The sequence below is a fragment of the Helicoverpa zea genome, chromosome 25 (assembly GCF_022581195.2).
Source record: "Helicoverpa zea isolate HzStark_Cry1AcR chromosome 25, ilHelZeax1.1, whole genome shotgun sequence".
Taxonomy (NCBI): domain Eukaryota; kingdom Metazoa; phylum Arthropoda; class Insecta; order Lepidoptera; family Noctuidae; genus Helicoverpa; species Helicoverpa zea.
In genome coordinates, this window is record NC_061476.1 from 3,595,290 (window position 1) to 3,611,550 (window position 16,261).

Below are 16,261 nucleotides of genomic sequence, written 5' to 3' on the forward strand. Positions count from 1 at the left end.
TACGATTGCAAAAAGATTGTACAGCAAACTACCGTATAGACCAAAATCACCAAAATAGCAGACCAATCGCACACCAATCAAATGTCAATCTAATACGATTGGTCTTTTATTAGTAGCAGAATGCCCGATACGGTTAAAACTGCTATTACGGTAATATTGCGATTCGATTTCTATTCGATTTTGACATTATTAACTTAGGAGAATCGGGCCCCTGACTAAAACACACTGGTGAAGCGTGTGAACAGCCTGGCTGAGAAAATGACATAATTAATTTTATGTATTATTTAAAATACATATATCTTAATTGAAGAAAGGCATTCACGCTTCACCACCCGTGATGTCCCTTCTTAAGCCCTTTATGTACCAGGGCCGAGGTAGTCCTTTTGGACAATCTCGCAGCCCCGGCAAGAACTCGGCAATCTCCAAGGATCAACCTACGAGAAGCCAGAAACACTAAACACGGAACCGTAGGTACTTATTACGCCATGTTACATAGAGCTTTCATACTATAGGATTTTGGGATAAGCGCAGCAGGATGACACAATATTTATATGGTTGAAGAGGTAGGGCATTTAAGAAAATAAAATACTCGGAATGAAAAATGTTTATTGAAGTATTATTTTTACCTAGAGTCTGTAGGTATTACGCAGTGCGCTCAGGCGACGTCCCAGCGTGGTGCCTGAAAAGTTACAAAAACATTATTTTTAGGCATATTGGTAAATAGAGATTATTTAATACTGGAGATTTAAGGTTATGGCACATTATAGCGGCACCGCAACAGCACGGCTGCACACCAGCATTTCAGTTGTCATTCAATTTAGAGCATTAAATCGTGTGTATTATAATATATTTCGTAATGTCAATATGAAAAAACCAACGGCGAGCAGTCGGCGCGCTTGCCGCTACCACACAACTCGACTCGCCGCCCGCGTGCTGCAAGCGAGCGGACCTCATGCGTACAGCGCGCCGACGGCGTGCTAATTGCGCGCCGACTCCGGGCCGGCAGCGAAACAACGTCATTACGTCGTGTTCAATCATAACATCAATCATAATCGTCTTAAAATAATATTGAGTTTGCGGTGACAGCAAGCTTACACCTCGCGGCTGGCGCGCCGACGGCGAGCGGACAGCGCGTGGTTGGCGCGCTGTCCGCTCGCCGTAGTCTTAATTCGAGGCGACGCCGTGCTGCAGCCGTGCTGTTGCGGTGCTGCTATAATGTGCCACAAGCTTTAGTTGGTTGGTTCTCCCTGGTTTAGTCAAACTGAGAGGTACCTTTTCAAATGTTGCAGAAGTGTACTTCTCTGCGCATACCTCTTCCCGCAGCGTGGGCAAGAGTGTATTTTTTCACCAGAATGAGATGTCATGTGAACTTTAACGTTGTACCGCTTTGCAAACGACTTGTTGCATATGCTGTGAAAAATAGTGAGAGACATTCGATAAAACAATGGTTTGTTAGAACATAATTATCTCATGTGAGTCTTATATTATCCATACTCATAATGCAAAGAGCTCGACGCTTGGGGCAGTTGCTCTGTGGATGTGCTGCTCTTGTCATGATGAGGTCTTCAGTAGGCATGATAAACATTTGGGTACCAACTGCCATTTGAACAACTTTGGCAGTTGTTACGAGTAGTCTGAAGCTAAAAAGTCTGTCAATCAGTCTTACCAATGGGTATCGAGTTGCCTGGGTAACTATTGCGGAGGTCAGATAGGCAGTTACAACCTGTTAGATTAGAAGCTGACGAAAACATAGTTGGGAAAAGGCAAGTCAATAAGTACTAAGTTTGATTTCTTCTTTTGAACACACAAATCTTATCTATTATAGACTTTATTCAATCTAACAGCCAAACGCCTTTCAAAGCTTGCAGCAAAATGCAAATAAGTAATTTGTTTAAGGTACGAACCTGCACGAATATGGCTTGACGCCGGAATGCATCCTGTGATGGTACTTCAATTGATCAGCACTGGAGAGGATCTTGCCACAGAAATCACACAGGAACTCCTTTTCTTTATTTATTCCGTGTTCCTGAAAGTAGACAAAAGTTTAGAACATGGAGAACAAAATGACTGGCGTAGATTTCATAACATAAAATCTCTTAAAAAAGAAGCGCGCCAAAACGCGGGTGTTCGGGGGACGAGGAACGTTAACGCTAGCTCTGCCCTCTACTTTGGAACCCACCCATTTTTTTAGCCAAATCAAAGATTGTCTTTATTGACTATCATATTTTTTTTGGTTTCAGTAAACCGGAGAAATAAGTAAATGAATACCGGCGTATATGTATAGTACAGGTTGATACATTATCTCAAACTTATAATATTTTTAGAATTACAGCCTGAATAACAAAAGTAAAAGTAAAAAATCTATCATCATCATCATCTTAGCCATAGGACGTCCACTGCTGAACATAGGCTTCCCCCTTAGATCTCCACAGATACCTGTTGGAGGCGACCTGCATCCAGCGTCTATACATACCTCTAAATGCAAACTAAGACTGTTGGCACTATCACACTTTTGTCCGCAATGCACACATATGTACCGTTTCAAGCTTGACGATTGTGGATGCATCGAGCTTCTGTGAGCTGTTAAATATCTGTAAATACAAGTCTTTTGTTTTAATAGTATGGAGTGAACTTACACTTACTACTTCTTGTGGGAGAGATAATCGGGCTGATTTTTTGTAGGACATTCTTAGTAGGATTTTCTGACCGACTTTTCGTAGGGCACTCTTACCAGGATTTTCTAACCAACTTGTTGTATTACGTGTGCGTTGCACTATTGCTCATAGAGTTAGAGAGTAACCGAGTGTTCTATTTTTCTTCTACAAAAAATTGGTCACCTATCATGGGACGTGAGCAGGTAGCCTTAGCCTCATCAGCAAAGTTGCTCTTCTGTTCACCGACAACATAAACGTCAGTTTTCTTAAAAGAGCTGTGTACTACGAATAGTCACATTTAAGTTTAAAGGTAAGAAGTTGATTTAAGAAAAACTAATGTTTATAACTTTGGCCTAAGTTGATGATCTAGCTACGGTTTCACAGTGTCCTGTTATCTGCCAGATAACTAACTGACACTTTAACGATAACCAATTAAATTTGGCCTTAGTAAACAAGTACATAGGCTTATAGTTTTTTCTGGTTGGTACTGACCTGGCCATATGAAAGGCTAGCCCACATATACTGCAGACAAAAGGCTTCAGTCCCGTATGGATGTTCTGATGCTGTTCATACCAGGTCTTCACGTTGAAACCCTTGCCACATTTCTCACAGGTGTACTGGAAATAGAATGGGGTTGCTTATATAAATTCATCTAGTTTATGCTACCCTATAAAAAAGTAGGATAGGGTAAGGATAGGGTGCTATTCCCAATATTGCTATGTATTTGTTTTTAGACCCCGGAAAAGGACATAGAGTTTTTGTCACCATCCAGCTACGGGAAGCAGTAATCTCGGGATGCGGGTGAAACCGCGGGCAGAAAGCTACTTTGAGATAAAATTACTTGTACGGGATTGTTAGTCTCATCTAAAGATAAATGTTGTTTCAGAGACCACACTATGATTTTTAATTGCCCCATGCGGGAATCGAAGCCACGACATATAGTTAGGTGATGCAAAGGCCAGTCCCATTACATTGTTTGCAAAACATTCAAAACAATATATTATAAATTGTATATAACGCTACAAACCTTATGTACAGACTGATGTCTGTTCTCATGTTCCTTCAAAGCACCCTGATAAGCAGTAGAATACCCACAATTGTAAGAACACTGAAGTTTTACACCACTGTGAACCCGAGCGTGCCGAATGATCTCCATAACTGTCTTATATGTTCTTCCTGTGAAAAATACATATAAAAATAGATGTCTGCTTATGTAGTATACATAAAACTGCAATATGACTAACAATATAAGCAGCTTTGTTATATGGCATATTTGTATGCCAGAAATGCTGAATAGATTGGGATAACTTTTATACTTTGATGAAGTAGAACTAAAAATATAACCATATTAATAGTGTACAGTTTGTGAAGATATATAAAAAAAGTTTTCATGCTGGATAAACCAATGCTTATCATTTTTTATTTAATACATTGAACGCTAAATGATAAGGTTTTTCTAAAGTTGTGGACATGAAGTAAGGCCTAACTGAGTCATGAAAGTTTATGCTTATGATAAGTGTTTTTTTAATATAAAATAATTTCTTACCGCAAAGCTTACAAATTAACGGTCTCTCATCATTGTGACTATCAACATGTTTTAAAATATCTTTCTTTGTACTAAAATTTTCCTCACAAATATCACAGCCATACATTATACTACCATCTATTTCTTTTTCGGCATATTTTGTACTAATATTCTTATTTAAATGTTCTTTATGATAATGTTTATTGAGATCTGACTGAGAATCACATGGTTTTAAACAAGTGAGACAAGTAAATTGTTTTACAGACTCCTTGTTTGTGTCTATGGTATGATGCGGTTCATTTAATGGCATAGAGTTATTCTCTTTTCTTTTTTTTCTTGGTCGTTTCTTATTTTGAATTTCTGTAGGGCCAGTGTGTAGTTCTTTTTCTATTTTTATAGTTGAAAGTGTTGTTTCATCGTCTGAGCTACTGTGGTTGCTATTAAAACTATCAGCCGGGTCTTCACCTTTTAGACTGTTATAATCCAAATTATTGTCTTTATTTTGAGCTATGTTAAGTTTTCTTTTACTTTTAATTTTGCATTTTTCTGTACCTAATTCAGTATTGCTATCTTCATTTTTTACACACTGACTATCATAAAATATAATTGGTTCAGTTTCTTCTGCTTTAATAGGAAAATTATTAGAAAAATTTAAGTAATACTCCTGCAAAGTGCCTTCTTTTAAATACTTTCTTAATTTATCTTCGTTTTCTTGTACAGTTAAACAGAATTTGGTCATGTCTGATATCTTTTTAATGCATTCATTGCATAATTTGTTTGGCAAAGATTCATCAGTTGATATCTGAAAACAGGCAAAAGCAAATATTTTTGTTACAACAATATAGGTAGGTAGGTAGGAATGGACATGGTATTTCTATATTTAACCCTTGTTATAAAAAAATTACATACACTCTAAAAAAAACATGCTAAAGATTCACTCGTCCGTGGTTTAAGAATAATGTTGTTTAACTTTAATTCATAAAATCATATATTCTTCGCTAAGCAAAACTTTGAAAAGTAAACTTTAGCAAACTTACGTCTATAGTCAGAAAAGTTCGAATTTTACTAAATATGTCGCATTCTTGTATCTTGCACATGTTATTGTCGGATGATGATAAACAAAATCGACATAAATATCCAATATCCATGGTCATTTTAAATTATAAACTGAAATCTCTTCACATTTTCGATTCCATTCCATTCGATTTGTTTGTTGTCAAACAAAATAAATTATATCGTTCCAGTAAGGCATGGTCAAATTCAAAGCATGTCTATTCGCTATCTCTTTCTTGTTTGTATGGAAGATGAAGCAGACAAAAAGAGTCGATTCGTCTGCAATGACAGCGGAAGAGTGGAACGCTATTAAATGTTGCCATAACTCGAGTGTTGATTACCCCTTCAATTTATACAACTTGTTACCTACGACTTTTCTCGAGTATCTATTATTTATACTAATATATAAAGAGGAAAGATGTGATTGTTTGTTTAATCATCGCATCGAATAGTCTCCGAATTTACTGAATCGATTTGAGTACCTACTGGCTGTTTTATTCGGGAGAGAGGAGTTCCCACAGGATGCGGGTGCAACCGCGGGAGAATACATAGGTTGTATATAATATTTGAATATCTTTTTTACAAGTTTTTGCGAGTTTTAACCTAAATATTCGTCATTGTTGTTATTTTGTTGGATTTCGATTCACATATTTTCACTCCAACGAAATATGTACCAATATTATAAAGCTTAAGAGAGGATTTGCTTTATGTTGGCTTGCTTAAATGCGCTAATCTCAGGAATTACCTATATATCCCACTGTGGCAGGAGTGGAAGGAAGTTTCAGACTCTTGCTGATTAACCACCTATGCCCTCTGTGTTTTAGTTAGGGCATCGGTGATTCATTCATCATGTGAAATTCCACAATTTAAACAATAAAAATTGCTTTAAACATAAACAACTAAATATTTTAATACATGCGCTTTTATTGATTCATAGTATTTCGTTGGTTCTATCTTTAGTATTTTTTATTGATAGACCTCTTTTTGTCACGGTGGCTCGGTTTATCATGGGGCAATCCCAGTTACTAATTGCAGTAAATATTTAAAAATTCATGGAACTCTTAAAAAAATATAACTTTATCATATCCTGACAAATAACATAAATATTTATCCGTAATTCCATGTGAATCATAAATTAAAAACGCTAATTGCGTTTAAGGGTAAGTTGCGATAAGATAATAATTAGCCTCTGTACTAATCTGTTTAATACAAAGCCCCATGGGTAGTTGATAGTATTCAATGGAATATCGGTTGTACGTCTAAAGGAAGCGTCCTCTGATAAAAGTACATCCCGTCCAGGGCAAAGACTATTAAATCAAACTGTTTGGATATATTATATTTTTACCTAGTTTTGTATTTTCTCTGGGAAGTTAGTTCTGTAATTTGCTGATTGCTGGGGAGTTTGTTGCGCCACTTCGTCTTCCCAGCAAAAACTCATAGGAAGTGGTGCAGTGTGGGCGTTTTGGGGGCTGTCTTTTGTATTTTTTTTGACGTTCGAAAAGTGCGCAGCCAAGTTTGAATAAATGAGTTTTTGATTTGATTTGTAATAAATATCTGAAAAATAAGTATTTTGATCAAATAACAGATATGTATTTAAAAATGTTGTAAATTGTAGAGGAAGAGATACTTAATTATTCCAAACTAGAACAGGCAGAGGCTGACAAAGATGATAAGTAATCCTAAATTACCATATGATTCGGAACAAAATAATAAAAAAAGAAAAAGCTAAGTACAGACATCAACCACACTAAAATGTTCATTAACACTTAGCAACGTAGGCATGATCAGTGCCGCTGTACAGTCTGCCATGGAGCAACATCTTTGTTGGGTTTCATGAGAACAATATGCAACAATATAAATGAAACAACATTTAAAATGCGTGCGCACCGACAATCAGTCTAGTCCTAAAATATGAAGTAACATGACATGAAAATAATTTATTGTTTTAAATATATTAATTAAATAACAGAAGTATATTGTGTTAAATCGGAATAATTTAAAGTGAAAAATGTTTGTAAAGTGTTTATTATTGTTATTTGTTCTCAGTTTTGTTGAAGCAGACCGTAAGTAATTTTTTAGTCGTGTACCTAATATTAATTTTAAAATATTCGTTTACTTTGGATTGGTATACTTAAAACAATCAAGCAAAGTAGGACACCATAGAGGATTAAAAACATACAATTTTTTGGTACTTCAATGTATAGTCTGAAGAGGAGTTATGTAGGAGTATAATGTTATTAACTATTGAAAAAAGCTTTGAAACAAATATCATTAAGTTATATGCTGGTATTTTTCTCTTTACATTTTCTAATAGGTTTACCAATTTTTGCATGGTCTCAGGTCCATAAATCTTTACTATTTTTTTAAGTACTTCTTTTACATTATTTGCGTTCTAAGATGAAATTCAGTATTACTGAATTTGTCTTAAACAACTAAACGTAAGCTTAAATGCTCTTGCTACTAAATAGCCCATACTTTGGGTGGATACCTAACTGTAGATCGGGTTAATATTAATGCGAATGTATACTTCTTAAGTTGCTTTGTAAGTTTTTAGACTTCCAAGTTGAAGTGTCTTAATATTCAGAAACCTACACTTTTGAATGCTTAGATGGATAGGCGATAGGTATATCGGAGTTGACTTATCGTTCAAATGTTGCGTTAAGATCTTTTCTATGTAAGAAATATTTCTTTAAAACTATTCCTTGATTAGCATACCTTAAATAAATACTCTTCTGTAGTTGCAATGTGTAATTATATGATAACTTTGCATAGTGAGTGATTTTTGGTTTCTGCCGTTTCCGTTGCTATCTCGGTTGTGCCCATCCGCCTGAAGCTGCGTGGGCGAGTATCGTGGAATAAGAAAAAAACTGGATATGGAGTTATTTTGGACTCCTATGATTTTTGTTTTTTTTTTTTTGCTTAAAATATAAGTTGTTGGCCTAACTGGATAGCTAAGTAATCAGAAAATTTTGTTATATAATCTCATGAAAAAAATACGCGACTTTAACGTAGCCTTTCTGACGACTTTCTGAGGTCTGACGTAAAATGCGTCCCATGAGTACCTAGATATTTTTTTTCATTCATTCCCTTTTTCTTCTTACCTCCCCACTCAGAGACATTTAATGATTACTTAAGTCACTCTTTAGTGACGGAATGTCATATAAATCCTTCACTAAGGAATGGCTTAAGTAACCATTAATGACTCTGAGTGGGGAGGTTAGCCTATATTGTTCCACCGCTGGGTAAATGCCTCCCATCTAATCTTCCAATTTACCTTACGACAACGACTTATTTATAAATATACGTATTAGAATATTAATATGTACGTTTATATTTAGAAACACAGAAATCATGACACTGTTTATTTGCAATAGTTAATTGGCTTTCAGATAAGTTTTAATTAATACCTACTTATCTGATGTTCATTAAAACGTGAGTAAAACATGGGATTTCCTGGATAGCCCTGTAGGTACGTCAATATTGATTAAACTATAAACTTCCTCTACAGAAGTACTTAGTTGTTGTTTTGATATGCTAGTAGGTAGGTACCTTATTAAGGCCTACCCAATAGTCGACCATTAAGTATTATGTAGCTATGTGTGTAGGTACGTTCATTATTAAATACCAGCTTCTGCCAACGGTTTCACCCGCATCCCGTGGGAACCTCTGCACGAATCCGGATATAAAGTAGCCTATAACCTACCTCGATAAATGGGCTATCTAACACTGAAGTATTTTTTTCAAATCGGACCAGTAGTCCCTGAGATTAGCGCGTTAAAACAAACAAACTCTTCAGCTTTAGAATATTTGTATAGATATATTTAGTTAGTAAAGTTTTGAGCGGTTTGCGCAACAAATGCGGTAACTCTCAGAGAAATTCAGTCGAAATATACGCGGAACTGTAATCAGATCCTGACTTGCTTAGTGCTTCCATCCACGTCCTTAGGTTTTAAATGCTATGTCGTCGTTTTTTCTTCCATAGTACCTACAAACTTTATTCGGTCAACGGGGATCGTGCCTTAAGACTCGCCCATTACGTTGGATGGCAAGATATTTTATAGTATAAATTAATTGAAATAGTGATTCTTGCTTAAAATAATTGCTGGAAATCCACACCACACCTATATTTCAATTTCCTCCCTAGATAAAAATAGTTACACTCGCTTTCCTCTTGATATATTAAAATAGTTGCATGCGTTACCTTTATTATTTACTTTACACATTCAATTGTCATTATAAATATGATGTTACTCGGATTATTGTCGTGTTTTCCTGTAAATATGTGCACAATGTGATCTAAAAGCAACACAATTATCTGTAAGTGCTTATGTACTTATTTTATAACGCTGAACAATTTGTTTGTTTGTACGCGCCAATCCCTGGAACCACTTAACCGGTAAAGATGTTGAACGTTGGTCCTAATTTATTTAGTAAAAAAGTCCAAGGAAATATCTGACAAGGTTAAAATAAACAACAATACAAACTTACCTATCTTTGTGTTAAAAACACGAGTTTATAATATTATCAGCCGGACGCATGACTCTTGATGGAACGCATGACATCAGACTTCCGTCCTCGTGGAAATAAGACCGTAGCTTGCAGCTTTTTGTAAAAAACACACGCATAAGTTGAAACCCCGAATGATAATATCTATAGGCATATCTGATATCATTTGCCTAGCCTTTTACCGATAGAATAGATAGAAGGATACGAATAGTGCATGTGGCGTTTGGAATATTTTCCGATAAAAATGACAAACGCAATGACTCTTTTCGATGACATCATAATTTTTTACTTTTTGGAAAGAAAGTGGCAACGTCCAGATGTCAGATGATCAGTTCCCTTATTTTAATCAACAAAAGATTCGTTTTGCTGGACGGTAGTTTTATGGCTAAAGCTTCGTATAAAAAACGAACTATCCGTGAGCAAAATGATTCATTTCTGGTTTATAAAAACCAGGATCGACTATAAAAGTAAAAGACACAGCTGAAATTCTGAAATTTATTTGTTGCAGATTATCGTTATTACCGTCCCACAGGATCAGCATGCGTGGTCCCTCGTATCCCCCACGGCCGCGTGCGACCGAAGCAACGGGGGTCTTTTATAAAATATATCTGTTCACCCGGATATACGTTAGTGGGCAACAAATATGCCACGTGTAGAGCTGGACGGTGGGATGAACCAATACCTATTTGTGTTAGTAAGTATTCTTCATCATCTCCCTAGCCTTTTCGCAACTGTGTTGTATGGTGCAGCTGAGAACCAGTGTTTTAGATGGAGCGACTGCCTATCTGACCTTTACAACCCAGTTACCCAGGCAACCCAATACCCCTTGGTAAGACTGGTTGTCAAACTTTCTGTCTAGAAATTAATATATAAATGAATCCCCTTAAAACGACAGGTTAACTTAATGAGAATTCAAATAAATATACTTTTGTATTTTTTAAGTATTTTACTAACATGTTTGTATTCTTTTATTAAGAGTCCGGCTGCCCACCACTGGAAGAAGTAAAGAACGCAGTGACTATCCCGTCTCATAACTGGGCTTGGGTGGTTTATTTTTGTTTACCCGGACATCAACTTGTTGGCTCACCAGCATTATACTGCGATGGATCACAGTGGAACGCTACTGTTCCGGGATGCTATGGTAATACATTATTTATTTACTATATGCAGTCTAGAGACAAGCACACTAATTTAAGTATATTAAACCACAGAGGCATTGTATATAGCGATTTACCCTGCTTTGTGGGTAAATTCTATTGAAGTGGTAATACATTTTTTGAATTCAGAACAATAATTTTCCCGCTTTTTGTAAAATGGTTTCGGTTTCAAATTCATAATAACAAAATTAATATTTTAATTCAATGTACTGAATCAAAATTTTGAGGGCGGGTGTTTGTCGCTATTCAGGAAGTTGTCCTGTGTGACTTTATTGATTAGACCGGAATTATGAGTCAACGAACTATCCGGAACAAATGTGGCTTACGCCCTCTTTACTTTCTTTCAAAAAACCCAGACTAACCGTCATTTGCACAAACGTCCATTAAAGTTAAAGCTTCATTAAATCTTTTGCTAACACTTTTTATCTTGTTGACAAAGAAAGAGTCAGCGATAGATTTAAAGAAGCTTTAACTATAATGGAGCTTTGTGCAACTGCCGGTAAACCCCGAAGAATGTAGGTAATTTTAATTATTAAAAAATGGTAGGTGGGTTGCTAATGGTATTTTTAAAAAATGTGTAACTGCATATGTACTTGTTTTGTAAATCACAAACCTTAACATATCTTAATAATAAAAAATATGTCGCTAAATAGGTACCCTACATTGTTTTTAAATTAATAACTTTTACCAGATAACTCTGCGAAAGTGTCGACTTTTTGCGACTTCGAAGACTCGAACGTTTGCGGGTGGAAACGGGATGACTTGCATGACTTCGACTGGCGATGGTGGAGTAACAGGACTCCCAGTTCCTTCCTTCAAACTGGACCTACTTATGATCATACCTACGGGGCTAATGGCACAGGTGAGATGTTAATTAACGATATATTTAGCAACAATTATAACGTCCACATTTCTTACAACAACTGATTTCATTGAAACTTGAAAGTGAAAATAATAGTTATTAAACAAAAAGTTGTTTTAAGAAAACTGATGTTTATGTTGTCGGTGAACTTAGGCCTTATTAAATACATTAGATGAAGGGTGTTTCTGTATATTTTAATTTGATGTCAAAAGTGCTATTCAGCTTAGTTTGATAACATGAATAATTTTGATTTTGGTAGAATAAATCTTTACCTTATTTATAATACTTTATTTGAAATTAATAAACCAAATGTATTTTATCGGTACGGCATAAGTTTACTTGCTCATTACCTGTACCATAAATACCTAAATCTAGGTATAATATTTTGTACGATGCGTCCGTCGCGTACGTACCGATAAGTGGACGCTTAACTTATATACCTACATAAGTTGCATGAAATAAAAGTCTGAAAGCCTAAAAACTGTGTGTACCCCCACGAGGGAGAGAAGCAAACGAACCGAGAAAAGGAGATTACAGAAGAGTTTCAATTGTTTTTTTTAAATTCTTAATGTGTACTTTTCATTTGCAGGTCACTATATGTACATAGAAAGTACGGGAGCCGTGCCGAATGATACAGCCCGGCTGCTGTCACCAGTGTATGACGCTTCCGTGGCTAAAGATGGCTGCTTCGTCTTCTATTACCACATGTACGGAAGGTAAGTAGACCTTGGTCTTATGATGAGGTACCAATGAAATTGTCCGGGCACATTTGTTCGCGAACAAGATATGTGTACACGTTGGTGTCCACTGCTACAAAGGTTACAATTTCGAGGACATTGTATTACTTATATCATTGTTTTAAGAAAGAAAAAAAGAAAGAAAGAAAGTTTATAAACAGTATTGCACACCGGTGAAATCTCTTCTTGAGACTTTTAAGTAAGGTTCAAGGTGGCGTAACGTGGACTATATGGACAAAAAATCTCAATTGCATCAACGACTCCCTTTTATAAACTCGCCCTGAGAGCAAAAAAATATGAATTGACTGTTATGTAATTATGGTAGTTAAGTGAGGGCCTCTATATTTGGAGCCCCGGGCTGATTTCCAATAGGAAAAGTGATGGGACCTAGGTAGGGTTTCATGACGCCTCCTTTACGCGAAGCCAAGTGCGAGGACTGAGGGCCAAGTTTACCTAGCTTCTATTTAGGTTATATCTAGAAGAGAAGTTTCTCTCATTAGCCTGATAATCAGCCTGATATTTTTATAATTTCAGGTCTGTAGGTGGTCTCAGGGTCTACCAGAAGCCCGATAGCGTATCCATGTACCAGCTGCTGAGTAAAGCAAGCTCAGAAAACTACACCCTTTTCGAGCAGTGGGGAGACCAGGGCAACGAGTGGTATAGCGGTGTTTCCATGCTTTCTGAAGTCAATGAAGATTTCCAGGTTTGTATTGAAGATATTTTTTTTAATAACCAGAAATAAAATTTAAAATAGCCAGAAAGTATGACAACCAGTCACCAGTCTTACCTGGTATCGGGTTTCCCAGGTTTGAAGAGGTCAGGTAGGCAGTCGTATAAGAAGCCAACCCTCTGGACTCTAACGTAGTTGGGAAAAGGCTAAGCATGATGGTGATGATGACTTTAAATAGACAAGCTTTGTCAAGCAAACAATTTGACTAAAAATAGATAAATCATTCGGAGAACAGTTGTAAGGCATGGACTCTAGGAGACCATATTTTGTATTTAAGAAATATAGAATACATGCTAATATTAATTAATTAATTTACCATCAACAGATTGTGATAGAAGGCATAAGAGGCGAAAGCTTCATGAGTGATATAGCCATTGACGACGTTTCTATACAGCATGGCGAAAACTGCACCAGAGCCATAAGTGAAGCCGTCACACCACCTTCTATATTACGTGAGTAGAAAGCCCATTTTCTTATTAATAACTTCCCTGTCTCATGAATCATAAGTCACACACCCATTGTCTAGCTATTGTGTCTGCATCGTGGACAATGAAATGGTTGAATATCTAACCACGTCTCTAAACCTTTCTGACATACCTACTAACTTTAAGTATTGCAGTTTTGCAGTTTTGAAGTATTGTCTGACATTATCTCTATAGCTATTTCAATATCAAGGTGACTGTAATCTACCGATATTCAAGCTACCCAAGATCAGGATGGTTGGCGCTCAATCTGTTTTCTCGTTTTTCCCTATCTCCTTCTTCTTACCGAGCGACATGGAACACGATAGGAGTGGCTTTCATCTTTTGGCAGTCTTTGCGGCTACTAGAAACCAGAAAATCTAACAAACATTCTTACCCATTAAACCAGGATAACAGATAGCAATAGTTACTCCGTGAAAGCACTGGTACTCAGCTGCATGCAGTTAGACTTAAAGCCGAACCCAATTCAGTTGGGAAAACGCTTAGCAGATGAGCAGGCGAGGCTTAGATCCAGTTATCTATTCATCAGAAAAATATTAAGAATGGTGAAGAATCTAACAATAATCTTGGTATTCACAGAAGAATCGTGCGTCGGTCGCTGTGACTATTTCGGCGAAGCTAAGACCCCTCGCGGCTGCAGGTGTAATCTAGTATGTGTGGTCACACAGAACTGCTGTCCTGACTTCTTGGACGTCTGCGATTTTGATGCTAGTAAGTATAGGTTTATATGATACAAGATTTTTCGTTCAAAAATTGTCTTCAAGGAAAATTAACAATATTTTCTTGGCTGTGAATATATAAAAGGTGTGAAGATCTACTTTATTTATTTCTAATTGGAGAGGCTTTAAAACTAAAACTTATTAAAGTTTCATAACATCTGAATGGCTATCTAAAATCTTTGAAGTAAACAAATGTCCGTTAGTTGATCACCAAACTCTTTTACCTACTTAACATAAGTACAAAAGTGTTTCTTTTTTTTGGCACAGATATCTATCCAACAGCACCGGATACGTCTGCATCAAGTGGACCACCACCACAGACACAAAAACTAATCGCTACCACCACTGAAACATTACCTCCCACAACTTCTAGTACCACTACTACCACTAAAAGAACCACTACCACCACCACCACTACGACTACCACAACTACTCCTAAGCCTAAACCAACCACCCGTGTAACATTACCTACAACGAAACTGCTTACTACAACGACTACTACTACATCTGTTTCAACTACAGCTAGACCTACCACTGCTAGGCGAACTACCACTACTCGTAAACCTACGCCTACGCCTAAACCTACTACTACTAGTACTACTAGTAAGCCTAAACCAATACCACGTAAAGAAGCTACTACATTAACAGTGTCAGTATTTCCGATGACATCGACGACAATATTGTTTTCGTCGACGAAACATGAAGATGTAAAAACTACAGATATGGGCAAACATGCTAAAATGGTTGCTAAGAAAAGTGAAGGTAAGTTTTTAAGATGGTAATTTGTAGTTGGTTTATTATTGGTCTTTTATTAACCGACTTCCCAAAAAGCGGAGGTTCTCAATTCGACCGTATTTTTTTTTATATGCAGTTAAGTCGGTCTACTTGGTTCTTGACAGGAGTCACAAGAATGGGCCCATGGGCGTACTTCTTGTACTCGGAATTTAGTTTTGGATTGTCATAAAATTTTACTTCCCTGTAGGTTAGGTACCCACAACCCCGGCTGTTAGCAGCATAGCAAAGGGTTGTCCCTTTGCTATGCTGCTAACAGCCGGGCAGATCGATCGATCATACATAAAGTTAAGCAAATCTTGGTGCAATGCAGAAAGTTTGACTACCAGACTTACCGTGGGGTATCAATTTTAATGGGTAACTGGTTTGAGGAGAAGGTTAGATAAGCAGTTGCTCCATGTGAAACACTGTTACTACGGGGTCAGCTGTATCCAGTTAGACTGGCAGCTGACCCCAACGTAGTTAAGAAAAGGGGCAAACAGCACAATAGGGACCCAGTGTCTTTCACTTCACCTTTTTCAAAGGTTTATCCTCATTTCCAGGCATGAGTGGTGCAACAGTAACAGTGACAGTACTACTGGTATGCATAGCAGTAGTCGGCATACTGTCTGTCGGCTTCGTCATGTCGCGGTCGTCGCGTGGCGTGGCCGCGCTGGCGCGTATCCGTGGCCGTACTATGTCGGACCCAGAAGTGCATTACCTTAAGAGCGATGTTGAAGATGATTAAAATTAATTTCTAGTTTTATATTTGTTTGTTTTATTTGCAATATATTGTAGTGGATTTCTTAATGAGGAAATATTACCTATGTACTCTGCATTACATGATGGCTGGTTTATGTCTAGGTACATACACTCTTTTGCAAAAAAAGCGGGCACCTATGCGAAATCTTGGTTTTAAGGACTTCACGTGCATTTCAAAGGGTTTTAATGACTGTAGTGCGTTACTAGCATCGAAAGGGTTAGCCAAGCATGCGTAAGAGTGTATTCTAAATTTGAATTTCGTAGATTTGCTAAGAAACTGGTTAAACATTGTTTTGGACTAAT

The 16,261-nt window shown here is 36.9% G+C and overlaps 2 protein-coding genes across 5 annotated transcripts; one reads left to right on the plus strand and one right to left on the minus strand.

The window, feature by feature from the left end:
- Positions 1 to 588: 588 nt before the first annotated feature.
- LOC124642681 (zinc finger protein OZF-like) lies at positions 589 to 9,933 on the minus strand. Of its 4 annotated transcripts, none has more exons than XM_047181278.1 (8): positions 9,721 to 9,933; positions 4,201 to 4,981; positions 3,682 to 3,830; positions 3,147 to 3,271; positions 2,474 to 2,591; positions 1,905 to 2,026; positions 1,273 to 1,410; positions 589 to 679 (listed from the first exon to the last, which is right to left on the minus strand). In XM_047181278.1, the coding sequence occupies exons 2-8, from the start codon at positions 4,916 to 4,918 to the stop codon at positions 643 to 645; spliced, it is 1,407 nt and encodes a 468-aa protein (XP_047037234.1). In that variant the 5' UTR covers positions 4,919 to 4,981; positions 9,721 to 9,933; the 3' UTR covers positions 589 to 642. The 4 variants fall into 4 exon arrangements, with proteins under 4 accessions (XP_047037234.1, XP_047037235.1, XP_047037232.1 ...); XM_047181279.1 differs by lacking the exon at positions 9,721 to 9,933 and adding an exon at positions 6,578 to 6,671; XM_047181276.1 differs by lacking the exon at positions 9,721 to 9,933 and adding an exon at positions 5,217 to 5,466.
- Positions 7,065 to 15,962, plus strand: LOC124642679 (MAM and LDL-receptor class A domain-containing protein 1-like). The gene is made up of 10 exons (XM_047181275.1): positions 7,065 to 7,295; positions 10,247 to 10,432; positions 10,715 to 10,879; positions 11,587 to 11,757; positions 12,347 to 12,473; positions 13,029 to 13,197; positions 13,550 to 13,676; positions 14,286 to 14,417; positions 14,693 to 15,187; positions 15,760 to 15,962. The coding sequence occupies exons 1-10, from the start codon at positions 7,241 to 7,243 to the stop codon at positions 15,942 to 15,944; spliced, it is 1,812 nt and encodes a 603-aa protein (XP_047037231.1). The 5' UTR covers positions 7,065 to 7,240; the 3' UTR covers positions 15,945 to 15,962.
- Positions 15,963 to 16,261: the final 299 nt, after the last annotated feature.

Bases quoted from the DNA above. Each gene is read 5' to 3' on its own strand.
- LOC124642681 (XM_047181276.1), bottom strand. From the start codon at position 5,333: ATGACCATGGATATTGGATATTTATGTCGATTTTGTTTATCATCATCC. The intron at 3,831-4,200 runs GTAAGAAATTAT...TATTTTTCACAG, and splicing joins GTTAATTTGTAAGCTTTGCG to GAAGAACATATAAGACAGTT. The intron at 2,592-3,146 runs GTCAGTACCAAC...TTGTATTTACAG, and splicing joins CTAGCCTTTCATATGGCCAG to ATATTTAACAGCTCACAGAA.
- LOC124642679 (XM_047181275.1), top strand. From the start codon at position 7,241: ATGTTTGTAAAGTGTTTATTATTGTTATTTGTTCTCAGTTTTGTTGAA. The intron at 14,418-14,692 runs GTAAGTATAGGT...TTTTTGGCACAG, and splicing joins CGTCTGCGATTTTGATGCTA to ATATCTATCCAACAGCACCG. The intron at 15,188-15,759 runs GTAAGTTTTTAA...CCTCATTTCCAG, and splicing joins GGTTGCTAAGAAAAGTGAAG to GCATGAGTGGTGCAACAGTA.